Source organism: Scyliorhinus torazame, chromosome 22 (genome assembly GCF_047496885.1).
Source record: "Scyliorhinus torazame isolate Kashiwa2021f chromosome 22, sScyTor2.1, whole genome shotgun sequence".
NCBI lineage: Eukaryota > Metazoa > Chordata > Chondrichthyes > Carcharhiniformes > Scyliorhinidae > Scyliorhinus > Scyliorhinus torazame.
The window spans coordinates 22,136,553-22,164,017 of record NC_092728.1 but is presented as its reverse complement, the minus strand read 5'-3'; the positions used below and the strand labels follow the sequence as shown (position 1 = coordinate 22,164,017).

General features: G+C 55.3%; 1 protein-coding gene across 1 annotated transcript in view; it reads left to right on the top strand.

The window, feature by feature from the left end:
- The window catches only part of LOC140398957 (lysine-specific demethylase 5C-like), a 78,676-nt gene that overhangs the window by 13,470 nt on the left and 37,741 nt on the right, over nt 1–27,465 (top strand). Inside the window, exons 4-12 of the mRNA XM_072487957.1 lie at nt 3,757–3,938; nt 7,911–8,035; nt 13,058–13,208; nt 13,851–13,965; nt 15,860–16,215; nt 19,349–19,487; nt 22,144–22,323; nt 23,352–23,492; nt 24,301–24,843. Coding sequence (XP_072344058.1) covers nt 3,757–3,938; nt 7,911–8,035; nt 13,058–13,208; nt 13,851–13,965; nt 15,860–16,215; nt 19,349–19,487; nt 22,144–22,323; nt 23,352–23,492; nt 24,301–24,843 — 1,932 coding nt within the window. The remainder of the gene's footprint in view (nt 1–3,756; nt 3,939–7,910; nt 8,036–13,057; nt 13,209–13,850; nt 13,966–15,859; nt 16,216–19,348; nt 19,488–22,143; nt 22,324–23,351; nt 23,493–24,300; nt 24,844–27,465) is intronic.

Here is a 27,465-nt window from a genome sequence, read left to right as displayed (position 1 = left end):
AGACCCCTTCAGAATTTCAGACCTTCCAATGAGATCGCACCTCGTTCTTCATTTTCAATGCATTTTATTCCAAACATGTAAAATAAAACAGCAACATGTACAAAAACACACTCCACAAACTCACAGTCCACAGTTTGTACAATTTGCCCCTTTCTACCCCCTCCCTTCCCCCCCCCTCACCCCTTCCTCATGAACAACCCCCACCATATCTCGTAGCCCCCCGCTGACCCCCTCAACTCAAATTTAATCTTTTCCAATTGAAGAAAATTGTACATGCCTCCCAGCCAGGCCGCCGCCCCCGGCTGCGTGTCCAGCCTCCAGTTCAGCAAGATCCTTCGCCGGCCAAGGCCACGACATCGACCCACTTCCCCCCCCAGACACTTCCGAAGACCCCAAAGATCACCACCATTGGGTTCGGCCTGACCTCCACTCCAACAGTCTTAACGTCGTCCCAAACGCCGCCTCCCAGGAACTCTCCAACGTCCCGCATCCCCAGAACATGTGCGCATGATTCGCCGGCCCCGCCCACACTTCTCTCACCCATCGGCCACCCCCTGGGAGGACCCACTCATCTTCGCCCGAGTCATATGTACCCTGTGCACCACCTGGAACTGAATCCAGCTCACCCTCACAAATTCACCCCGCATCGCCTCATACCACAGACCCCGGCCTATTTACCCCCAACTCCTCATCCAATTTGTCCTTGAACCCCACCACCTGCGCCCTCCAACCCCTGCTCCCCCAACCACCTGTATATATCACCAATCCTTCCCTCTCCCAACTCATCCGGGAACATTGCTTCAATAAGGTGTACTCCGGCGGCCTGGGAAACTCCTCCACTCTTTCCGTGCAAAGTCCCTCATCTGCACATATCTAAATTCACTTCTCCTCGGCAACTCAAACCTCTCCCGCAACTCCTCCAGACCTGCAAACTTCCCTTCCAAGTACAAATCCCTCACCCTCCACTTCCCGTACATCCCGTCCATCTCCCCCGGCTGAACCCTATGGTTTCCGTACAGCGGTGTCAACACAGACGTCCCCTTCAATTAAAAGTGTATCTGCAGCTGATTCCACACCCTGACCGTCGACTGTACCACCGGACTTTCCGTAAACTTCCCCAGAGCTAGTGACAGCGGGGCCATTACCATGGACCTCAGACTGGAACCCCGACAGGACTCCTCTTCCAGCCTGACCCACTCTGGCCCCCTCTACCCTCCACCATCGCCATATCTTGGGCGTATGTTCAAGGCAGAAGTCGGGACAGGTACAGCACGGGGTTAGATACAGAGTAAAGCTCCCTCTACACTGTCCCCATCAAACACTCCCAGGACAGGTACAGCACGGGGTTAGATACAGAGTAAAGCTCCCTCTACACTGTCCCCATCAAACACTCCCAGGACAGGTACAGCATGGGATTAGGTACAGAGTAAAGCTCCCTCTACACTGTCCCCATCAAACAATCCCAGGACAGGTACAGCACGGGGTTAGATACAGAGTAAAGCTCCCTCTACACTGTCCCCATCAAACACTCCCAGGACAGGTACAGCATGGGGTTAGGTACAGAGTAAAGCTCCCTCTACACTGTTCCCATCAAACAATCCCAGGACAGGTCCAGCACGGGATAGATACAGAGTAAAGCTCCCTCTACACTGTCCCCATCAAACAATTCCAGGACAGGTACAGCACGGGTTAGATACAGAGTAAAGCTCCCTCTACACTGTCCCCATCAAATACTCCCAGGACAGGTACAGCACGGGGTTAGATACAGAGTAAAGCTCCCTCTACACTGTCCCCATCAAACACTCCCAGGACAGGTACAGCACGGGGTTAGATACAGAGTAAAGCTCCCTCTACACTGTCCCCATCAAACACTCCCAGGACAGGTACAGCACGGGGTTAGATACAGAGTAAAGCTCCCTCTACACTGTCCACATCAAACACTCCCAGGATAGGTACAGCACAGGGCTAGATACAGAGCAAAGCTCCCTCGACACTGTCCCCATCAAACACTCCCAGGACAGGTACAGCACAGGGTTAGATACAGAGTAAAGCTCCCTCTACACTGTCCCCATCAAACACTCCCAGGACAGGTACAGCTCGGGGTTAGATACAGAGTAAAGCTCCTCCTACACTGTCTCAATCAAACACTCCCAGGACAGGTACAGCACGGGGTTAGATACAGAGTAAAGCTCCCTCTACACTGTCCGCATCAAACATTTCCAGGACAGGTACAGCACAGCGTTAGATACAGAGTAAAGCTCCCTCTACACTGTCCCCATCAAACACTCCCAGGACAGGTACAGCACGGGGTTAGATACAGAGTAAAGCTCCATCTACACTGTCCCCATCAAACACTCCCAGGACAGGTACAGCACGGGGTTAGATACAGAGTAAAGCTCCCTCTACACTGTCCCCATCAAACACTCCCAGGACAGGTACAGTACGGGGTTAGATACAGAGTAAAGCTCCCTCTACACTGTCCCCATCAAGCACACCCAGGACAGGTACAGCACGGGGTTGGATACAGAGTAAATCTCCCTCTACACTGTCCCCATCAAACACCCCCAGGACAGGTACAGCACGGAGTTAGATACAGAGCAAAGCTCCCTCTACACTGTCCCCATCAAACACTCCCAGGACAGGTACAGCACGGGGTTAGATACAGAGTAAAGCTCCCTCTACACTGTCCCCATCAAACACTCCCAGGACAGGTACAGCACGGGGTTAGATACAGAGTAAAGCTCCCTCTACACTGTCCTCATCAAACACCCCCAGGACAGGTACAGTACGGGGTTAGATACAGAGTAAAGCTCCCTCTAAACTGTCCCCATCAAGCACACCCAGGACAGTTACAGGACGGGGTTAGATACAGAGTAAATCTCCCTCTACACTGTCCCCATCAAACACTCCCAGGACAGGTACAGCACGGGGTTAGATACAGAGTAAAGCTCCCTCTACACTGTCCCCATCAAACACTCCCAGGACAGGTACAGCACGGGGTTAGATACAGAGTAAAGCTCCCTCTACACTGTCCTCATCAAACACCCCCAGGACAGGTACAGTACGGGGTTAGATACAGAGTAAAGCTCCCTCTAAACTGTCCCCATCAAGCACACCCAGGACAGTTACAGGACGGGGTTAGATACAGAGTAAACCTCCCTCTACACTGTCCCCATCAAACACTCCCAGGACAGGTACAGCACGGGGTTAGATACAGAGTAAAGCTCCCTCTACACTGTCCTCATCAAACACCCCCAGGACAGGTACAGTACGGGGTTAGATACAGAGTAAAGCTCCCTCTAAACTGTCCCCATCAAGCACACCCAGGACAGTTACAGGACGGGGTTAGATACAGAGTAAAGCTCCCTCTACACTGTCCCCATCAAACACTCCCAGGACAGGTACAGCACGGGGTTAGATACAGAGTAAAGCTCCCTCTACACTGTCCCCATCAAACACTCCCAGGACAGGTACAGCACGGGGTTAGATACAGAGTAAATCTCCCTCTACACTGTCCCCATCAAACACTCCCAGGACAGGTACAGCACGGGGTTAGATACAGAGTAAAGCTCCCTCTACACTGTCCTCATCAGACACTCCCAGGACAGGTACAGCACGGGGTTAGATACAGAGTAAATCTCCCTCTACACTGTCCCCATCAAACACTCCCAGGACAGGTACAGCACGGGGTTAGATACAGAGTAAAGCTCCCTCTACACTGTCCCCATCAAACATTCTGTGCGATTTATCTTCTAGGGCATCACGGAGGCGGAACGCGAAGCCTTCGAACTGTTGCCAGATGACGAGAGACAGTGCGACAAGTGCAAGACCACCTGCTTCCTCTCTGCGCTGGCGTGTTTCGAGTGCCCCGAGAGGCTGGTCTGCCTCTACCACATCGACGATCTGTGCGATTGCCCTCCCAATCGGCACTACCTAAGGTAGGAACCTGCCCGTCCTGCCCCCCTGCCTCGCCCCCATGCACTCTAAGCCCCTGACAAATTCGCAAAGTTCGACGGGAAGTGGGTCTTGTAGTTGTCGTGTGTTTATTGCCAGAAGCCAAAAGCTCTTCCGCTACCAGTGAAGTGCCTCCCGAAGCGCCCGGTCCGCGCACAGCAAGATACCAAATTCAGGCCGGGCAGCCAGAAAACCCGTCCTTGCTCTGGTCCCGGCTGAGAGATCAATTTTGGCATCGGAGTAGAATACGAGAGGAAGCTAGAAGAAAACATAAAAACTGTCTGCAAAAACGTCCAAAGATATGTGAAGAAAGAAAGACCGGTGAAGACAAATGTGGGTCCCTTACAGTTAGAATCAGGTGAATTCATAATGGGGAACAAAGAGATGGCAGACCAGTTGAACAATTACTTTGGATCTGTCTTCACTGAGGAGGACACAAATAACCTCCCGGAAACACTAGGCGACAGAGGGTCTAGCATGAAGGGGGAACTGAAGGAAATCATTTTTCGTCAGGAAATTGTAGTGGGGAAATTGATGGGATTAAAACCCTATCAGTCCCCAGGGCCTGATACTCTGCCTCCCAGAGTACTTAAGGACGTGGCCCCAGAAATAGTGGACACGTTGGTGATCATCTTCCAGCATTCTATAGACTCTGGAAGAGAGAGGGAGAGAGAAAAGGGGCAGCACAGTAGCATTGTGGATAGCACAATTGCTTCACAGCTCCAGGGTCCCAGGTTTGATTCCGGCTTGGGTCACTGTCTGTGCGGAGTCTGTACATCCTCCCCGTGTGTGCGTGGGTTTCCTCCGGGTGCTCCGGTTTCCTCCCACAGTGCAAAGATGTGCAGGTTAGGTGGATTGGCCATGATAAATTGCCCTTAGTGTCCAAAATTGCCCTTAGTGTTGGGGTTACTGGGTTACGGGGATAGGGTGGTGTGGGCTTGGGTTGGGTGCTCTTTCCAAGAGCCGGTGCAGACTCGACAGGCCGAATGGCCTCCTTCTGCACTGTAAATAAAACGGGAATATAGACCGGTTAGCCTGACATTGGTGGTGGGGAAAATGCTGGAGTCAATCATTTCAGGATGAAATAACTGAGCATTTGGAAAGTGGGGACGGGACCGGAGATTCACTGAAGGGGAATCACACTTGACAAATCTGGAATCTTTTGAGGATGTAACCAGTAGAGTGGACAAGGGTGAACCAGTGGTTATTGTGTATCTGGACTTTCAAAAGGCTTTTGACAAGGTCCCACACAAGAGATTAGTGAGCAAAATTGAAGCTCATGGTATTTGGGGTAATGTATTGACGTGGATAGATAACTGGTTGGCAGACAGGAAGCAGAGAGTGGGAATAAACGGGTCCTTTTCAGAGTGGCAGGCAGTGACTAGTGGGGTACCGCACTAGGGACCCGAGCTGTTCACAATATACATTCATAATTTGGATGAAGGAATGGCGTGCAATATTTCCCAAGTTGCAGGCGACACTAATCTGGGTGGCAGTGTGTGCTGTGAGGAGGATGCAAAGAGGCTACAGGGTGAATTGGACAGGCTAGCTGAGTGGGCAAATGCAATGTAACGTGGGTAAATGTGAGCGTATCCACTTTGGTGGCAAAACCAGAAAGGCAGATTATTATCTGAATGGTGGCAGTTTCGGAAAAGGGGAAGCGCAACGAGACCTGGATGTCCCGGTGCAACAGTCGCTGAAGGTCGGCAAGCAGGTACAGCAGGCGGTGAGGAAAGCTAATGGCACGCTGGCCTTCGGAGAGAGAGGATTTGAGTATAGAGTAGGGATGTCTTGCTGCAGTTACACAGGGCCTTGGTGAGGCCACACCTTGAGTATTGTGAGCAGTTTTGGTCTCCTAGTTTGAAGAATGACATTCTGGCTATTGAGGGTGTCCAGCGAAGGTTCACCAGACTAAATCCCGGGATGGCAGGACTGACAGATGAAGAAAGACTCAATTGACTGGGTTTGCACTCACTGGAGTTCAGAAGAATGAGAGGAGATCTCTTAGAAACATCTAAAATCCTGATGGGACTGGACAGGCTAGATGCGGGAGGAATGTTGCCGATGTTGGGGACATCCAGAACTAGGGGTCACAGCCTAAGAATAAGGGGTAAGCCATACAGGACTGAGATGAGGAAGAACTTCTCTCATGGAGTTGTGAACCTTTGGAATTCTCTCCCACAGAAAGCTGTTGGGGCCGGTTTGTTGGATATATTCAAGAGGGAGCTGGTCGTGGCCCTTGCGGCTAAAGGGATGAAGGGGTATGGAGAGAAAGCGGGAGTGAGATACTGAATTTGCATGATCAGCCATGATCATATTGGATGGTGGTGCAGGCTCAAAGGGCTGAATGGCCTACTCCTGCACCTATTTTCTATGCACTTTTCTTTGTTCTTTAATACCCAGTCTAGGACGGCCTGTTCTCTAGTTTGTATCACTTCAGTCAAACCAGTCAGAAAGAAAACTATGAGGATGGAAATTAGCAGAATGTGGCAACCCTACGCATGGGCGATGGTCAACAAAATGTCCTATGGGCTCTCAAATGGGCCTCAAGTACCCCCCCCCCACCACTACCACCAAGGGCCGCAGGTTACCTGCCGCTGACCAACAAGGAGAAGCGCAGCAGAGGTCAGGGGGAGCACCCACCATCTGAAAGTTCACCCTCCAAGCTCCACCCCACGCGCACACACACACGCCATCCCGATTTGGAAATATATCGGCCGTTCCTTCACTGTCGCTGAGTCAGAACCCTAACAGCACTGTGGATGTACATACTGTTATGGGCCTGGGTTTAGAGAACCCCAAAGCGCATCATGGAGTTCACCTGACCCACAACTTTTAATAGATTGTGGTATGGGGAGCACACGGCCCACTCTACAGGAGTGGTACAGCAGAAATGGAAAAGTATTTTTTAAAGCAAAACAATGTTTATTCTATGAACTCAAGTTAACCTTTTTAAAACATGCAGCGAACATCTTAGCAACCATTAATTCAAATACAACCCCCAAAGACTACAACACTAAGTAATCCTTAATAACTTCCCAAACAACATCCAGAAGGTCCAAGAAACACCTTTTATCAGAAGCACATCAGGTTAAAGTCACTACTGAGAACATTTATAATTCTGAATTCACCAAATGATCAAGAGATAATCTTTTGATGGCAGAGAGAACAGCAGTACACCTGCTTGGTCTGGCTTCAGCTCCAACACTGAAAACAAAAACAAAACACACCCTGCAGCAAACAGCCCAGCTCCACCCACTCTCTGACATCACTGCAGTAGTAAACACCCATTTCTTAAAGGTACACTCACTACAGATATTTATATACACACCCATTTATAAACACCCATTTCTTAAAGGTACACTCACTACAGATATTTATATACACACCCATTTATAAACACCCATTTCTTAAAGGTACTCCCACATGACACTACACTGCACAGAACTGCTGCGTTTCAAGATGGCGGCTCACCCAGCAACTTCTCGAGGGGAGATTAGGGATGGACAACAAATGCTGAGAACGGCCAGTGTCGCCTGGCAACCCCCATGAAAGAATATATATGTTTGGTTTTTTTTAAACTGCCTCTGGCCAGGGCAGCACGGTGGTGCAATTGGTAGCACTGCGCCTGGTCACACTCCGTGTGGAGCTTGCACATTCTCCCCATGTCTGCGTGGATCTCACCCCCACAGCCCAAAGATGTGCAGGCGAGGTGGATTGGCCACGCTATATCGCCCCTTAATTGGGAAAAAATAATTGGCTACTCTAAATTTATATTTTTTAAAAACTGCCTCCGGCTTAGCTGCTGCTCCGAGCTTGTAAGAGTGAGAGACCGGATAACGCGGTCAACTTGTGCGGGCCAGTCGTCAGGGCAAGAGGGTGGGGTGGGGTGGGGGTGGGGGGCGGCGGGAGTAATCCTCGTGCAGTGGACTGACTTACCTGTTTCTTCCTGACAGGTACCGGTACACCCTTGACGAGCTGCCAGCCATGCTGCATAAGCTGAAGATACGTGCTGAGTCATTTGACACCTGGGGGAGCAAAGTCAAGTCAGCGCTGGAGATGGAGGACAAACAGAAGAAAAGTAAGGAGACATGTGTTGCCCCTGTGGTTGATGCCCTGACTGGTGCACTCTGTTACTCCCCCACAACCACCCAATGCCCGAACCTGAAAGAAGCTCTATTCACCCACTGCCCCCTGTACTCACTGATCTGCGTTTGCTTCCACCTTTTCCCCTTCCCCCAAATATATAACTCGTTCCCTGTGACCTCCGAAACCTCATTTTTAAAAAAATTACGGGATGTGGGCTTCAATGGCTGGACCAGCATTTGTTGCCTGTCCCTAATTGCCCTTGAGAAGGTGGTGGGTGGGCTGCCTTCTGGAACCGCTGCAGTCCCCGTGTGGTGTAGCCACACCCAAGGCACTGTCAGGGAGGGGGGTTCCAGGATTGTGACCGAGCGTCAGTGAAGGAACGGCCGATATATCTCAAGTCGGGATGGTTAGTGGATTGGGTTCGGACGTCCTGGGTGAGTGTGCGGTCAATTCCAGCCCGCTTGACTCGCAGTCGCAATTCAATTCACCAATGATTCTTAGAAAAACACCCGAGGTCTTTGGCCCTTGGCTGCCCAATAATTACAGTCACCAGGTTTTCACCTTTAAACACCAGTTGCTTTTTATTCATGACAAGAACTATAATGAAACATGCAGCAAATATTAACTATTATCTAATTCCTAATCCAACCCCCCACCCCACGCAGACACACACATCACAAACAGACCGAGGACAGGGGCTGGTTTAGCTCAGGGCTAAATCGCTGGCTTTGAAAACAGACCAAGGCAGGCCAGCAGCACGGTTCAATTCCCGTCCCAGCCTCCCCGAACAGGCGCCGGAATGTGGCGACTAGGGGCTTTTCACAGTAACTTCATTTGAAGCCTACTTGTGACAATAAGCGATTTTCATTTCACTGCGGCCACTCGCCAAGGCTCCTTCGACAGCGCCGCCCAAACCCACCACCTGTACCCCCTAGAAGGACGAGGGCAGCACGCGCCACGGGGACCACCCACCGCCTGCAAGTTCCCCCTCCGAGCTCCCCCAAATATATACACGGATATATATACACACACACCATCCCGATTTGGAAATGTATCAGCCGTTCCTCCACCGTACAAATCCTGGAACTCCCTCCCTAACAGCACTGTGGGTGTATCTACACCACACGGGACTGCAGCGGTTCAAGATGGCGGCTCAAGGGGCAATTAGGAATGGGCAACGAATGCTGGGCCCGGACAGTGGCACCCACAATCCGGGAAAGAATAAAATACATCTTCACCCTCAACACTCCCTGTGGGAGCCCCCACATTCACCCCACTCCCCGTGGGAGCGACTTCCACATTCTCCCCACTCCCCGTGGGAGCGAATTCCACATTCTCCCCACTCCCCGTGGGAGCGAGTTCCACATTCACCCCAATCCCCGTGGGAGCGAGCCCCACATTCTCCCCACTCCCCGTGGGAGTGAGTTCCACATTCTCCCCACTCCCCGTGGGAGCGAGTCCCACATTCTCCCCACTCCCCGTGGGAGCGAGTCCCACATTCTCCCCACTCCCCGCGGGAGCGAGTCCCACATTCGCCCCACTCCCCGTGGGAGTGAGTTCCACATTCTCCCCACTCCCCGTGGGAGCGAGTCCACATTCTCCTCACTCCCCGTGGGAGCAAGTCCCACATTCTCCTCAGTCCCCGTGGGAGCGAGTCCCACATTACCCCCACTCCCCGTGGGAGCAAGTCCCACATTCTCCCCACTCCCCGTGGGAGCGAATTCCACATTCTCCCCACTCCCCGTGGGAGCGAGTTCCATATTCACCACATTCCCCGTGGGAGCGAGCCCCACATTCTCACTACTCCCCGTGGGAGCGAGTCCCACATTCTCCCCACTCCCCGTGGGAGCGAGTCCCACATTCTCCCCACTCCCCGTGTGAACAAGTCTTGCATTCTCCCCACTCCCCGTGGGAGCGAGCCCCACCTTCTCCCCACTCGCCGTGGGAGCGAGTCCCACATTCTCCCCACTCCCCGTGGGAGCGAGTCCCACATTCCCCCCCACTCCCCGCGGGAGCAAGTCCCACATTCTCCCCACTCCCCGTGGGAGTGAGTTCCACATTCTCCCCACTCCCCATGGGACCGAGTCCCACATTCTCCCCACTCCCCGTGGGAGCGAGTCCCACATTCTCCCCACTCCCCATGGGAGCGAGTCCCACATTCTCCCCACTCCCTGCGGGAGCGAGTCCCACATTTTCCCCACTCCCCGTGGGAGCGAGTTCCACATTCTCCCCACTCCCCGTGGGAGCGAGTCCACATTCTCCTCACTCCCCGTGGGAGCGAGTCCCACATTCTCCTCACTCCCCGTGGGAGCGAGTCCCACATTCTCCTCACTCCCCGTGGGAGCGAGTCCTACATTACCCCCACTCCCCGTGGGAGCGAGTCCCACATTCTCCCCACTCCCCGTGGGAGCGAGTCCCACATTCTCCCCACTCCCCGTGGGAGCGAGTCCCACATTCTCTCCACTCCCCGTGGGAGCGAGTCCCACATTCTCCCCACTCCCCGTGGGAGCGAGTCCCACATTCTCTCCACTCCCCGTGGGAGCGAGTCCCACATTCTCCCCACTCCCCGTGGGAGCGAGTCCCACATTCTCCCCACTCCCCGTGGGAGCGAGTCCCACATTCTCTCCACTCCCCGTGGGAGCGAGTCCCACATTCTCTCCACTCCCCGTGGGAGCGAGTCCCACATTCTCCCCACTCCCCGTGGGAGCGAGTCCCACATTCTCCCCACTCCCCGTGGGACCGAGTCCCACATTCTCCCCACTCCCCGTGGGAGCGAGTCCCACATTCTCCCCACTCCCCGTGGGAGCGAGTCCCACATTCTCTCCACTCCCCGTGGGAGCGAGTCCCACATTCTCCCCACTCCCCGTGGGAGCGAGTCCCACATTCTCCCCACTCCCCGTGGGAGCGAGTCCCACATTCTCCCCACTCCCCGAGGGAGCGAGTCCCACATTCTCCCCACTCCCCGTGGGAGCGAGTCCCACATTCTCCCCACTCCCCGAGGGAGCGAGTCCCACATTCTCTCCACTCCCCGTGGGAGCGAGTCCCACATTCTCCCCACTCCCCGTGGGAGCGAGTCCCACATTCTCCCCACTCCCCGTGGGAGCGAGTCCCACATTCTCCCCACTCCCCGTGGGAGCGAGTCCCACATTCTCCCCACTCCCCGTGGGAGCGAGTCCCACATTCTCCCCACTCCCCGTGGGAGCGAGTTCCACACTCTCCCCACTCCCCGTGGGAGCGAGTTCCACACTCTCCCCACTCCCTGGGTAAAGATCTTTCTCTTGAATTCCCCCATTGTTTGGATTCATTAGTGACCATCGTGTATTGATAGCCCCCTCGCTCTGGTCTCTTCCCCCCCCCCCAAACACACACACACACACACACACACACACACACACACACACACACAAGTGAAAACATCTTCCCTACATCTACCCACTGCATCATTTTAAACACCTTGATCAGAATTAATTCGTCCTCAACCCCGTCTTCAATGGGAGACGCCTTTATTCGCAAACTGTGACCTCCAGTTCTAGATTTCCCATCACGAGGGGGAAGCAGCCTCTGAGGGTCCACCCTGTGACCACCCCCCTCAGAATCTGATATGTATCAATCAGATCACCTCTCGTTCTTCTAAACTCCGATGGGTACAGGGCCCCGACCTGCTCAACCCGTTGCTCATCAGACAAAACCCCCTTAATCACAGCACTCGGTCCAAGTGAACCTTCTTTGAATTGCCTCCGATGAGAGTATATCCCCTCCCTAAGTAAGGGTAAGGTGGACAAAACTGTGAGACAAAACCACCCGCTTGGAGAATGCAGGATGGGAACCGATGCCAAAAGCATATGGCGGAGTTTTCACCGTCATTGGGGAAGTCAGTGAATCGGGAGGAGGTGCCGGGGCAAGCGGTGCCTTGCTGGGACTCGGCGGAGGAAGGGAGGTGAGCGCCTGAGGAAGGGAGTGAGAGTCGGAGGGGGTGGGGCGGGATAGCACTGGCGGACTTCAACGCAGGGACAAGCAACATACATTGGGCTTCGTCCAACGACGCCCACGTTCCTGTGAACGAATAAAGAACAGAATCTCCTTCGGGGAGGATCCGGTCAACCCTCCCCTGAAGTAGACTCTCTGTTGGGTCACTTTTCATCAATGTTACTGTTATGGGCCAGGGTTTAGAGAACCCCAAAGTGTAACATGGAGTTCACCCGACCCACAACTTTTACTAGATTGTGGTATGGGGAGCACACGGCCCACTGTACAGGTGTGGTACAGCAGAAATGGAAATGTTTTTTAAAGCAAAACAATGTTTATTTTATGAACTCAGGTTAACCTTTTTAAAACATACAGTGAACATTTTAGCAACCATCAATTCAAATACAACCCCCAAAGACTCCAACACTAAGTAAACCTTTAAGCTTTCCTTTTTAACATCCATACGACTTAAAAACAAAACCTTTATCAGAAGCACATCAGGTTAAAGTCACTACTGAAAACATTTATAATTCTGAATTCACCAAATGATCAAGAGATAGTCTTTTCATGGCAGAGAGATCAACAGTACACCTGCTCGGTCTGGCTTCAGCTCCAACACTGAAAACAAAACTAAAACACCCTGCAGCAAACAGCCTAAAACGAATGTAAAAAGCTGACAGACAGCCCAGCTCCACCCACACTCTGACATCACTGATAAACACCCATTTCTTAAAGTTACATTTCTTAAACACCCATTTCTTAAAGGTACTCTCACATGACATTACCAGAGATACAAAGGGTGTTGAGGGAGGGTTGGGGGGGTCGTGGTGGGGGAGCTAGGCCATTTCCCCACTGTCCCGATCGCTTTGGGGAGTCGCGGGGTCAGGGAGTATTCCCCTGTCCCACCCAAAGCGGCGAAGGCAGTGCGGAACGGCTCAGACCGGTTCGAGACGAAGAGGTGTCTCGGCGCGCGGCACCGACTCGACATGTTCCCTTTCTTTGATCTTGCCTTTTCCTTTCATCTCACCTCCACCCGTTCCCCCACCAGCGCTGGAGGATCTGAAGGCACTGCTGACGGAGGCCAAGGAGAAGAAATTCCCGGAGAACGGCCTCCTCCACCAACTGAAGGGCAGCGTCGAGGAGGCGGAGAAGTGCCTGGCAGAGGCCGGTCAGCTGGCCCTCAGCAGGAAGGGAGCAAGGTAGGGAGGGCAGAGGGGGACGGGGGGCTGCTGGGGGGGGGGTGTTTGGTGCGGCGGTTGGACCGAAGCCGCCACTTTGGAGTGGGCAGCTCTCCTCCCTGACCGTGGGCCTCAATTCATTTAGACAAATCCATCCCACTATTGGGGGGGGGGGGGGGGGGGGGGAAGACGAGGAAGAATTAGGAGCGGGAGTCGGCCATTGGTCACTCGAGTCCTGCATTAAATAAGATTGTATCTGACCTGGTCCTCAACTCCATTTTCCTGTCAGTCCTCCCCCTCACCGCCTAACTGTCGACCCCCTCGGCGATCAGAAATCTTTCTAACTGGGCCTTGAATATATTAAATGAGCTGCAGCCGCCACTGCTGTCTCAGGTGGGGGGGCAATGCCGCAGACACACCCCTCTCCGTGAGAAGAAATTCCTCCTCATCTCAGGCCAGCCTCTGGTTGACGGGGGTGGGAAGAGGGGGCGAGTTGAGGAGGGGGACTCGCGCTACTTAGCACGGTGATAGATTCCTCGCCCCCTCCCTGTTCCCCTCCGGAAGTCAGGCCGGCAGCCTCTTTGTCGGGTAGAGCATTTCTAGCTGGGGCATTGCTCGCAAAGAGAGCCAGAAAGTGCCTGACCGTCGTCCTTATTGATCTAGGCCTCAGCCGGACATTACCGAGCGCCCGACCAAGCTGACCGTGGACGAGCTGCGACTGTTCATCGAGCAACTGCGGAGCCTGCCCTGTGTCATCACCCACATCCAGGACATGCAGGTTGGTAACTAGCTTTGGGCAAAAAAATAAAAAAAATAAACAACCTTTATTGTCACAAGTAGGCTTACATTAACACTGCAATGAAGTTACTGTGAAAAGCCCCTGGTCACTACATTCCACATCCTCCCCAATCCCCGTGGGAGCGAGTTCCACATTCTCCCCACTCCCCGTGGGAGCGAGTCCCACATTCTCCCCACTCCTCGTGGGAGCGAGTTCCACAATCTCCCCACTCCCCCTGAGAGCGAGTTCCACATTCTCCCCACTCCCCGTGGGAGCGAGTTCCACATTCTCCCCAATCCCCGTGGGAGCGAGTTCCACATTCTCCCCACTCACCGTGGGAGCGAGTCCCACATTCCCCCCACTCTCCGTGGGAGCGAGTTCCACATTCCCCCCACTCCCCGTGGGAGCGAGTCCCACATTCGCCCCACTCACCGCGGAAGCGAGTCCCACATTCTTCCCAATCCCCGTGGGAGCGAGTTCCCCATTCTCCTCACTCCCCGCGGGAGCGAGTCCCACATCCTCCCCACTCCCCGTGGGAGCGAGTCCCACATTCTCCCCACTCCCCGTGGGAGCGAGTCCCACATTCTCCTCACCCTCCGTGGGAGCGAGTCCACATTCTCCTCACTCCCCGTGGGAACGAGTTTCACATTCACCCCACTCCCCATGGGAGCGAGTTCCACATTCTCCTCACTCCCCGTGGGAACGAGTTTCACATTCACCCCACTCCCTCTGGGAGCGAGTTCCACATTCTCCTTACTCCTCGTGGCAGCGAGTCCCAAATTCCCCCCACTCCCTGTGGGAGCGAGTTCCACACTCTCCCCACTCCCCGTGGGAGCGAGTCCCACGTTCTCCTCGTGGGAGCGAGTCCTACATTTTCACCACTCCCCGTGGGAGCGAGTTCCATATTCTCCCTGTACAAACGTGTTCAACGTTCCCCAAACTCTCCGGGTAAAGAAGTGTCTCTGGAATTCCACCCCAATTTATTAGTGACAATAATATATTGATGGCCCCATCACACGTGAAAACATCCTCTTTATCTCATCCTGGCAGCTTTACTCTGTATCTAACTCCATGCTGTCCCTGTCCTGGGAGTGTTTGATGGGGACAGTGTAGAGGGAGCTTTACTCTGTATCTAACCCCATGCTGTCCCTGTCCTGGGAGTGTTTGATGGGGACAGTGTAGAGGGAGCTTTACTCTGTATCTAACCCCATGCTGTCCCTGTCCTGGGAGTGTTTGATGGGGACAGTGTAGAGGGAGCTTTACTCTGTATCTAACTCCATGCTGTCCCTATCCTGGGAGTGATTGATGGGGACAGTGTAGAGGGAGCTTTACTCTGTATCTCACCCCGTTCTGTACCTGTCCTGGGAGTGTTTGATGGGGACAGTGTAGAGGGAGCTTTACTCTGTATCTAACCTCATGCTGTCCCTGTCCTGGCAGTGTTTGATGGGGACAGTGTAGAGGGAGCTTTACTCTGTATCTAACCCCGTGCTGTACCTGTCCTGGGAGTGTTTGATGGGGACAGTGTAGAGGGAGCTTTACTCTGTATCTAACCCCGTGCTGTACCTGCCCTGGGAGTGTTTGATGGGGACAGTGTAGTGGGAGCTTTACTCTGTATCTCACCCCGTGCTGTACGTCAAGCTTTCTGGACAGTCTGAGATTGTGCATCATGCTGCCGGGTGGAAAGTGTACTTTCAGTTCCCTTCTACTGATCCACTGAGGGTGAAGTTAAAACCATGAGCTTGTTATGTTGGTGGTGCTAAAGAGGCTCCTGTCTTGTTACCCCAAGACTCTGCTCGGAGATTGTGGCCCTCTATTACGCTGCGACACTTCAAAGGTTTGCAAGGCGGCCAGCTGGTGGTCAGAAACTTGAATCCTTTTTACTCTTTTTTTTTAGGAGCTCTTGGAAGACATCGAGAAGTTTCAGGTGCAGACCCGTGCTGCCCTGAAGGAGCTGCCTCCCAACTCCCGTGAATTCCGTGAGCTGATCGAGCAGGGCAGGCAGCTGGCAGTGGAGCTGCCGGAGATCGCCAAGCTGCGGCAGGAAGCCCAGCAGGCCGAGTGGCTGGACCAAGTGCGTGAGACCCTAGCCGCCTCTGGCCGGGTCACCCTCGATGTGATGAGGCCGCTCATCGAGTCTGGCTCCAAACTGGCCCCCAACCCGGCTGTCGAGAAGGCGATGGCAGAGCTGCAGGAGCTGGTCACCATCTCCGAGCGGTGGGAGGAGAAAGCTCAAATCTGTCTGGAGGCCAGGTATGTGGCGGGATTCAGAGACCGCGAGGGCGGGGAGGGGACATGTTTAAACCGGCCCTAGGGTCACCGGAAGCTGTATCACCAGTGATAAGAACTAAGTAGGAGTGGGCCATTCTGCCCCTCGGGCCTACCCCACCATTCAATACGATCATGGCTGATTTCCTCTTGGCCTCAACTCCATTTCCCCGCCTGTTCTCCTTAACCCTTCAACCCATTACTAATTAAAAATCTGTCCCTTTTCCTGAAATTTACTCAATGTCCCGGCATCCACTGCACTCTGGGGGAGTCAATTCCACAGACTCACTACCCTTGAGAGAAGTAATTTAACCTCATCTGTTTTAAATCTGCTCGCCCTTATCCTAAAACTATGACCTCTCGTACTAGATTGTAGGAAAGGTTGGCAGTTCTGTATATCAGCCTTGGAAGAGGAAGGTGGGGGAAAAGTGTTCGAGGGGGTTCAAGGTGAATGAACGATTCGATAGAACAAAGAACAAAGAAAAGTACAGCACAGGAACAGGCCCTTCGACCCTCCAAGCCCGTGCCGACCATGCTGCCCGACTAAACTACAATCTTCTACACTTCCTGGGTCCGTATCCCTCTATTCCCATCCTATTCATGTATTTGTCAAGATGCCCCTTAAATGTCACTATCGTCCCTGCTTTCACCACCTCCTCCGGTAGCGAGTTCCAGGCACCCACTACCCTCTGTGTAAAAAAACTTGCCTCGTACATCTACTCTAAACCTTGCCCCTCGCACCTTAAACCTATGCCCCCTAGTAATTGACCCCTCTACCCTGGGGAAAAGCCTCTGACTATCCACTCTGTCTATGCCCCTCATAATTTTGTAGACCTCTATCAGGTCGCCCCTCAACCTCCGTCGTTCCAGTGAGAACAAACCGAGTTTATTCAACCGCTCCTCATAGCTAATGCCCTCCATACCAGGCACCATTCTGGTAAATCTCTTCTGCACCCTCTCGAAAGCCTCCACATCCTTCTGGTAGTGTGGCGACCAGAATTGAACACTATACTCCAAGTGTGGCCTAACAAAGGTTCTATACAGCTGCAACATGACTTGCCAATTCTTATACTCAATGCCCCGGCCAATGAAGGCAAGCATGCCGTATGCCTTCTTGACCACCTTCTCCACCTGTGTTGCCCCTTTCAGTGACCTGGGGACCTGTACACCTAGATCGCTCTGACTTTCAATACTCTTGAGGGTTCTACCATTCACTGTATATTCCCTACCTGCATTAGACCTTCCAAAATGCATTAGGGTTGATAGAAAGAATCGGTTCCTCTTTTGGGGTGGGGGGGTGGGGGGTGGTGGAGTCCAGAAAAGCCAGTGGGGTAGGGGCAGGAAGAAGCTTGAAATGAGACCCAGGCCAGTCAGTGGAGGATGTCACATCCTCACCCACAGGGAGCAGAAATCTAGAATCCTTCCCGCCGCAAATAAAACTGTGTGTTTGTGTGGGGGGGGGGGGATATAGATCAGCCGTGATCTGACTGAATATTGCAACAGGCTTGAGGAGCTGAATGGGCCACTTCCTGTTCCTGTGTAACAAAGCGGATAGGGGGGCTCAACAAGTCCTGGGTAACAATCTCGAGAGGGGCTGGATGGGCCTCCTCCTGTTCCTGTGTAACAGGCTCGACAGGGGCTGAATGGTCCTCCTCCTGTTCCTGCGTAACAGGCTCGAGAGGGGCTGAATGGGCCGCCTCCTGTTCCTATGTAACAGGCTCGAGAGGGGCTGAATGGGCCTGTTCCTGTGTAACAGGCTCGAGAGGGGCTGAATGGACCTCCTCTTGTTCCTGTGTAACAGGCTCGAAGGAGGCTGAATGGGCCTCCTCCTGTTTGTGTAACAGGCTCGAGAGGGGCTGAATGGGCCTCCTCCTGTTCCTGTGTAACAGGCTCGAGAGGGGCTGAATGGGCCTCCTCCTGTTCCTGTGTAACAGGCTCGAGAGGGGCTGAATGGGCCTCCTCCTGTTCCTGTGTAACAGGCTCGAGAGGGGCTGAATGGGCCTCCTCCTGTTTCTGTGTAACAAGCTCGAGAGGGGCTGAATGGGCCTCCACCTGTTCCTATGTAACAGATTTGAGAGGGGCTGAATGGGCCTCCTCCTGTTCCTGTGTAACAGGCTCAAGAGGGGCTGAATGGGCCTCCTCTTGTTCCTATGTAACAGGTTCGAGAGGGGCTGAATGGGCCTCCTCCTGTTCCTGTGTAACAGGTTCGAGAGGGGCTGAATGGGCCTCCTCCTGTTCCTGTGCAACAGGTTCGAGAGGGGCTAAATGGGCCTCCTCCTGTTCCTGTGTAACAGGGTCGAGAGGGGCTGAATGGGCCGCCTCCTGTTCCTGTGTAACAGGCCCGAGAGGGGCTGAATGGGCCTCCTCCTGATCCTGTGTAACAGGCTCGAGGGGCTGAATGGGCCTCCTCCTGTTCCTGTGTAACAGGCTCGAGAGGGGCTGAATGGGCCTCCACCTGTTCCTGTGTAACAGGTTCGAGAGGGGCTGAATGGGCCCCCTCCTGTCCCTGTGTAACAGGTTCGAGAGGGGCTGAATGGGCCGCCTCCTGTTCCTGTGTAACAGGCCCGAGAGGGGCTGAATGGGCCTCCTGTTCCTGTGTAACAGGCTCGAGGGGCTGAATGGGCCTCCTCCTGTTCCTGTGTAACAGGCTTGAGAGGGGCTGAATGGGCCTCCTCCTGTTCCTGTGTAACAGGCTCGAGAGGGGCTGAATGGGCCTCCTCCTGTTCCTGTGTAACAGACTTGAGAGGGGCTGAATGGGCCCCCTCCTGTTCCTGTGTAACAGGCTCGAGAGGGGCTGAATGGGCCTCCTCCTGTTCCTGTGTAACAAGCTCGAGAGGGGCTGAATGTGCCTCCACCTGTTCCTGTGTAACAGGTTCGAGAGGGGCTGAATTGGCCTCCTCCTGTTCCTGTGTAACAGGTTCGAGAGGGGCTGAATGGGCCTTCTCATGAGTTTCTGTACTTTTAGAGGATGTTGGGGATTCTGCGGTGGGGCGTTGCTGGAACTGGGACCAACAGGGTTGTTGGCTCTCGCGATGCGTCTTTCCTTCGTTCGAAGGCTTGCATTGAGTCCATACTGGATTGACCTAGTTTTGTTTTGTTTTTAACGAATAACCTGCAGGCAGAAACACCCGCCGGCTACGCTGGAAGCTATCATCAAGGAAGCGGAGAACATCCCCGTCGAGCTTCCCAACATACTAGCCCTGAAAGAGGCGCTGGCGAAAGCACGGGCTTGGATTGCGGACGTCGAGGAGATACAGGCAAGTACCCTACCGCGCCCCGCTTTGTACATCAGCTGTGGCTCGGCAGTGTTTCTGAGTGAGGAACCGGCGGGTCCCGGCTGCAGAGTTCCCAAGTGGCAGAGGTCCGCTCTGATGCTGTGTCGCACCGTCGGAGGTGCCGAGCCTCGGACGGGATACTGTGCCCGATGCCCCGCCTTCCCGCTTTGAGGATGGGGTGCGGGATCCCGCGCCTGTGGCTGCGGGAACCCCGTCTCAATGAGCAGACAGCCCGATCGTCCGCCTGGTCTGCTGCCGGTGGGATCTTCCTGTGCAGGCATATTGGCCGGCCCGGTTGATTCCGGCCAAAACAAAATCCATCAAGTGGCCACAGGTCAAAGGCGATGGGGGTCAGGCGAGAGGTCACCGCAGTCTCCAAGATGTCTGACCTCGGACATGACGGAATTGCCACTCGGACAGTGTCCAGCGGGAGGAGAGGACCAGTAAAGCGCGAAAGGATTAGCTTCTCTCGCCAACACCTTTCACTAACTCAGGACGTCCCGAAGGGCCTCACAGCCAACAAAGGTTTTTGTTTTGAAGAGTGCTCCCTGTTGTAGTGTAGGAGATGCGGCAGGCAATTTGAACAGAGCAAGGTCTCGCAAGCAGGCAATCGGATAAACAACTAGGATCAGCTGTTCCTTTGTGAAGTTGGTTGAAGAGTAAATATTGGCCCCGAGACACCGGGGAGTAGTTTGGAAACTTCTTCACCATCTTTCCAGTACCCAACTCACAACCCCATGAGAAGGGAGAAGAGGATTGGTTTAACATCTCCTGGGGCAACCGATACTGTGGCGCTCACTCGGTACTGACACTCCGACAGTGCGGCGCACCCTCAGCACTGACCCTCCAACAGTGCGGCGCACCCTCAGCACTGATCCTCCGACAGTGCGGTGCTCCCTCAGCACTGAACCTCCGACAGTGCGGTGCTCCCTCAGCACTGACCCTCCGACTGTGAGGCACTCCCTCAGCACTGATCCTCCAACAGTGCAGTGCTCCCTCAGCACGGACCCTCCGACAGTGCGATGCTCCCTCAGCTCTGACCCTCCGACAGTGCGATGCTCCCCTCAGCACTAACCCTCCGACAGTGCGATGCTCCCCTCAGCACTGACCCTCCGACTGTGCGGTGCTCCCTCAGCACTGACCCTCCGACAGTGCGGCGCTCCCTCAGCACTGACCATCAGACAGTGCAGCGCTCCCTCAGCACTGACCCTCTGACAAAGCCGACTCCCTCAGCGCTGACCCTCCGACAGTGCGGTGCTCCCTCAGCACTGACCCTCCGACAGTGCGGTGCTCCCTCTTCACTGACCCGCCGACAGTGCGGTGCCCCCTCAGCACTGACCCTCCGACAGTGCGATGCTCCCCTCAGCACTGACCCTCCGACTGTGAGGTGCTCCCTCAGCACGGAACCTCCGACTGTGCGGCGCTCCCTCAGCACTGACCCTCCCACAGTGCGGTGCTCCCTCAGCACTGACACTCTGCCAAAACGGCACTCCCTCAGCACTGACCCTCAGACAGTGCAGCGCTCCCTCAGCACTGACCCTCTGACAAAGCCGCACTCCCTCAGTGCTGACCCTCCGACAGTGCGGTGCTCCCTCAGCACTGACCCTCCGACAGTGCGGTGCCCCCTCAGCACTGACCCTCCGGCAGTGCGATGCTCCCCTCAGCACTGACCCTCCGACTGTGAGGCGCTCCCCCAGCACTGACCCTCCGACAGTGCGGTGCTCCCTCAGCACGGAACCTCCGACAGTGCGGTGCTCCCTCAGCACTGACCCTCCGACAGTGCGGCGCTCCCTCAGCACTGACCCTCAGACAGTGCAGCGCTCCCTCAGCACTGACCCTCTGACAAAGCCGTACTCCCTCAGCGCTGACCCTCCGACAGTGCGGTGCTCCCTCCGCACTGACCCTCCGACAGTGCGGTGCTCCCTCTGCACTGACCCTCCGACAGTGCGGTGCCCCCTCAGCACTGACCCTCCGACAGTGCGATGCTCCCCTCAGCACTGACCCTCCGATTGTGAGGTCCTCCCTCAGCACGGAACCTCCGACTGTGCGGCGCTCCCTCAGCACTGACACTCTGCCAAAACGGCACTCCCTCAGCACTGACCCTCAGACAGTGCAGCGCTCCCTCAGCACTGACCCTCTGACAAAGCCGCGCTCCCTCAGCGCTGACCCTCCGACAGTGCGGTGCTCCCTCAGCACTGACCCTCCGACAGTGCGGTGCTCCCTCAGCACGGAACCTCCGACAGTGCGGTGCTCCCTCAGCACTGACCCTCCGACAGTGCGATGCTCCCCTCAGCACTGACCCTCCGACAGTGCGGCCCTCCCCCAGCACTGACCCTCCGACTGTGCGGCGCTCCCTCAGCACTGACCCTCCGACTGTGCAGCGCTCCCTCAGTACCGACCCTCCGACAGTGCGGCAATCCCAGCACTGACCCACTGACAGTACGGCGCTCCCTCAGCACTGACCCTCCGACAGTGCGTCATCCCCTCAGTGCTGACACTGCTACAGTGCGGCGCTCCCACAGTGCTGGAAGGGGGAGAGGAGGTTCCTACCTGCAATTTGGGTACGACAGCATTCTGACTCGGAAATTAGGGACTTGGAAGTCACAGTGACATAGTCTGAAGTGCATCTTTTTTCTAGAATGGAGATCACTATCCATGTCTGGATGACCTGGAGGGACTGGTCGCAGTCGGTCGTGACTTACCGGTTCGAATGGAAGAACTACCTCATCTGGAGAGTCAGGTGACAACTGCACACTCCTGGAGAGAAAAAGCGACCAAGACCTTTCTGAAGAAGAACTCCTGTTACACATTATTAGAGGCAAGTGCTCCAGAGTATAGAGGGAATTTTACTCTGTATCTAACCGCCTGCTGTACCTGTCCAGTGAGTGATGGGAACAGTGTGGAGGGAGCTTTACTCTGTATATAACCCCGTGCTGTACCTGTCCTGGGAGTGTTTGATGGGGACAGTGTAGAGGGAGCTTTGCTCTGTATCTAACCCCGTGCTGTACCTGTCCTGGGAGTGTTTGATGGGGACAGTGTGGAGGGAGCTTTACTCTGTATCTAACCCCGTGCTGTACCTGTCCTGGGAGTGTTTGATGGGGACAGTGTAGAGGGAGCTTTACTCTGTATCTAACCCCGTGCTGTACCTGTCCTGGGAGTTTTTGATGGGGACAGTGTAGAGGGAGCTTTACTCTGTATCTAACCCCGTGCTGTACCTGTCCTGGGAGTGTTTGATGGGGACAGTGTAGAGGGAGCTTTACTCTGTATCTAACCCCGTGCTGTACCTGTCCTGGGAGTGTTTGATGGGGACAGTGTAGAGGGAGCTTTACTCTGTATCTAACCCCGTGCTGTACCTGTCCTGGGAGTGTTTGATGGGGACAGTGTAGAGGGAGCTTTACTCTGTATCTAACCCCGTGCTGTACCTGTCCTGGGAGTGTTTGATGAGGACAGTGTAGAGGGAGCTTTACTCTGTATCTAACCCCGTGCTGTACCTGTCCTGGGAGTGTTTGATGGGGACAGTGTAGAGGGAGCTTTACTCTGTATCTAACCCCGTGCTGTACCTGTCCTGGGAGTGTTTGATGGGGACAGTGTAGAGGGAGCTTTACTCTGTATCTAACCCCGTGCTGTACCTGTCCTGGGAGTGTTTGATGAGGACAGTGTAGAGGGAGCTTTACTCTGTATCTAACCCCGTGCTGTACCTGTCCTGGGAGTGTTTGATGGGGACAGTGTAGAGGGAGCTTTACTCTGTATCTAACCCCGTGCTGTACCTGTCCTGGGAATGTTTGATGGGGACAGTGTAGAGGGAGCGATTGAATGATGAGCTAATCTTTAATTCCGGCTTTACAGGTGCTCTGTCCGTGCGCTGACACCGGTTTAGAAAATATCAGGAGGAGCAAATGGAAGAAGGCGAAGGAGAACGTCATCGACAAAGCTGATACTAACGGTCTGGGATTGTCGGCGCAGGATATCCGGGATCCGGGATCAATAGTGAGAGTCAGATTTTGTCCCTCCTATTTCGAAAGGGTTAAATCACACGGGCTGGTTGCCCAGACCGGGCTTGTGTTGCCTTGAGTTTGGAGGATTATGGGGAGGTCCTGATCAAAGGTTAAAAATTATGATAGGAATCGAAGTGTCGCTGGGGAGAGACCGTTTACTCTGGTGGGTGGAGGGGGCGAGGCCAGAACAAGGTGAGGGCCAAACCTTAAAATGAGGGCCAGGGCGTCGGCAGGAAACGCTTCCTCACCCGAACGGAAATTTGCAACTCTCCCACCACAAATAACCATGTCGAGCCTGCAGGGGTCAGTTGGAAATTGCAAACCGCGAGATTGATGGTTTTTTGTTGGTTATTGGGAGAAATTAAGGGTTACGGAAGTGAGGCATGAAGAGGGAAAATACAGATCAGACGTGATGTGACTGATTGGAGTTTCAGCAGGGGCTAAATGGCCTCCTCCTGTTCCTGGGTGAGAGGCTCGAGAGGGGCTGAATGGGCCTCCTCCTGTTCCTGTGTAATAGGCTCGAGAGGGGCTGAATGGGCCTCCTCTTGTTCCTGTGTAATAGGCTCGAGAGGGGCTGAATGGGCCTCCTCCTGTTCCTGCGTAACAGGCTTGAGAGGCTGAATGGGCCTCCTCCTGTTCCTGTGTAACAGGCTCGAGAGGGGCTGAATGGGCCTCCTCCTGTTCCTGTGTAACAGGCTCGAGAGGGGCTGAATGGCTACCTCCTGTACCTTGTGTTTGCGATACCCCGGCCCTTGCTGTTCTCCCTCTTTTAATACTTTTTGTCTTGTCCCCCGTGACAGATTCTGGCTTTCAAAGAAGCAGATCAGAAAGAGAGGGAAGGCATCCGCGCCCTGCGACAGAAGAACGTGTCCAAAACGCCCTCGGAGCAGAAGCAGGGCGAGGAGACGAGTATGTGTGTGTGCGGGCAGCCGTCGAGCGACTTGATGCTGCAGTGTGAGCTCTGCAAGGACTGTTTCCACAGCACGTGCGCCAGCTGCCCGAAGCTGAGCCACCAGAAGCACTCGCCCGCCTGGTGGGACTGGGACACCAAGTTCTTGTGCCCGCTGTGCTTGCGTTCGCGGAGACCCAGGCTGGAAATCATTCTCTCGTTACTGGTGGCCCTGCAGAAGCTGCCAGTCCGGCTGCCGGAGGGCGAGGCCCTCCAGTGCCTGACCGAGAGGGCCATCATGTGGCAGGACAGGGCCCGGCGGACCATGGCCTCCAATGAGGTGGCCGCCCTGCTGGACCAGCTGACGGACCTCCGGCAGCAGCTGCAGAACCAGGTGGTGAAGGAGACCATTGCCATGAAGGAGAGGAACCGCGTGGCGAACCACCAGAGAAAGGTAAGGAGGCGGCTCGGGAAATGATGACTGGGCATCGCTCAGTGGGGGGGAGGGGGGTGAACTGTTGGATAGTCGGTGCTGAGGGAGAGCCGCAGTGGCAGAAGGTGGGGCTGAGGGGGCGCTGCACTGTCGGAGGGTGGGGTTGAGGGAGTGCCACACTGTCAAGACAGTGGGGCTGAGGGAGAGCCGCAGTGGCAGAAGGTGGGGCTGAGGGGGCGCTGCACTGTCGGAGGGTGGGGCTGAGGGAGAGCCGCACTGGCAGAGGGTGGGGCTGAGGGAGCGCCGCATTGTCGGGGGGTCAGTGCTGAGGGAGCGCCGCACTGTCGGCGGGTCAGTGCTGAGGGAGCGCCGCACTGTCGGACGGTCAGTGCTGAGGGAGCGCCGCACTGTCGGAGGGTCAGTGCTGAGGGAGCGCCGCACTGACGGAGGGTCAGTGCTGAGGGAGCGCCGCACTGTCGGAAGGTCAGTGCTGAGGGAGCGCCACACTGTCAGAGAGTCAGTGCTGAGGGAACGCCACACAGTCGGAGGGTCAATACTGAGGGAGCGCCGCACTGTCGGAGGGTCAGTGCTGAGGGAGCGCTGCACTGTCGGAAGGGCCATTACTGAGGGAGCGCCGCACTGTCGGAGGGTCAGTGCTGAGGGAGCGCCGCACTGTCGGAGGGTCAGTGCTGAGGGAGCGCCGCACTGTCGGAGGGTCAGTGCTGAGGGAGTGCCGCACTGTCGGAGGGTCAGTGCTGAGGGAGTGCCGCACTGTCGGAGGGTCGGTTCTGAGAGAGCGCCGCAGTGCCGGAGGGTCGTTGTTGAATGAGTGCCACACTGTCGGAGGGTCGGTTCTGAGAGAGCGCCGCAGTGCCGGAGGGTCAGTGCTGAGGGAGCGCCGCACTGTCGGAGGGTCGGTTCTGAGAGAGCGCCGCAGTGCCAGAGGGTCAGTGCTGAGGGAGTGCCACACTGTCGGAGAGTCAGTTCTGAGAGAGCGCCGCAGTGCCGGAGGGTCGGTGCTGAGGGAGCGCCGCACTGTCGGAGGGTCAGTGCTGAGGGCGTGCCGCACTGTGGGAGGGTCAGTGCTGAGGGAGTGCCGCACTGTCGGAGGGTCAGTGCTGAGGGAGCGCCGCACTGTCGGAGGGTCAGATCTGAGGGAGCACCGCACTGTCGGAGGGTCGGTGCTGAGCGAGCGCCGCTCTGTCGGAGGGTCGGTACTGAGGGAGCGCCGCACTGTTGGAGGGTCGGTGCTGAGGGAGCGCTGCACTGTCGGAGGGTCGGTGCTGAGGGAGCGCCGCACTGTCGGAAGGTCGGTGCTGAGTGAGCGCCGCACTGTCGGAGGGTCAGTGCTGAGGGAGCGCCGCACTGTCGGAGGGTCAGTGCTGAGGGAGCACCGCACTGTCGGAGGGTCAGTGCTGAGGGAGCGCCGCACTGTCGGAGGGGCAGTGCTGAGGGAGCGCCGCATTGTCGGAGGGTCAGTGCTGAGGGAGCGTCGCACTGTCGGAGGGTCGGTACTGAGGGAGCGCCGCACTGTTGGAGGGTCGGTGCTGAGGGAGCGCTGCACTGTCGGAGGGTCGGTGCTGAGGGAGCGCCGCACTGTTGGAGGGTCAGTGCTGAGGGAGCGCCGATCTGTCGGAGGGTCAGTGCTGAGGGAGCACCGCATTGTCAGAGGGTCAGTGCTGAGGGAGCGCCGCACTGTCGGAGGGTCAGTGCTGAGGGAGCGCCGCACTGTCGGAGGGTCAGTGCTGAGGGAGCGCCGCACTGTCGGAGGGTCAGTGCTGAGGGAGTGCCACACTGGCAGAGAGTGGAAACTGAGGGTCAGTGCTTTTCTGAAAAAATATTTGAATTCCAAACCCAAGTATAGAAAACATCTTTCAAAAACATGACACAATTCACATAGTTTAACATATTTTCCCCTTTTTTCTCCCCTTAACACTTCCCCCCACCCCATGACCCCCACCCATTGGCACCAAACAAGTCCTCGGATAGGGACAGGAATATCTTCCATCTTACAGAGACCGCTCCCCCCCTCCAGTAGCTCAGACACTCCGAAGATCGGCACCAGCAGGCACGACGACATCGCCGCCCCCACAATCTCCCAACAGTGCTTCAAAAATCATACTCCAAAAACCCACTAGTCTCGGACATGACCAAAACATACGGACATGATTTGCCAGTCCCCCCTTCTACATCTCGCATTTGTCCTCTACCTGCTCACATAGGCCCACGTTATATGGGCCCTATGCACCACATTAAACTGTGCCAGGTTCTGCCCAGCACAGGATGGCATTGCATTCACCCGGTGCATAATTTCATTCCAAGCGCCCAACCCAATTCCATTCCCGGCTCATCCCACTTCCAATTTACCTCGTTAGTTGGCGCATTCTCTGTCCACCAGCCACCCGTAAATGTCCGCAATCCTACACTCTCCCAAATCGTCCGTGTCAACAGCCTATCCAAGGTATGCTCCTGTAGCTGAGCCCCCCCCCCCGCAACTGATACCTCTGCTGTAACTCTCCCACCCCTGCGAGATACAGAAAATAGGTGCAGGAGGAGGCCATTCGGCCCTTCGAGCCTGCTCCGCCATTCATTGTGATCATGACTGATCGTCCAACTCAATAGCTTAATCCTGCTCCCCCCCCC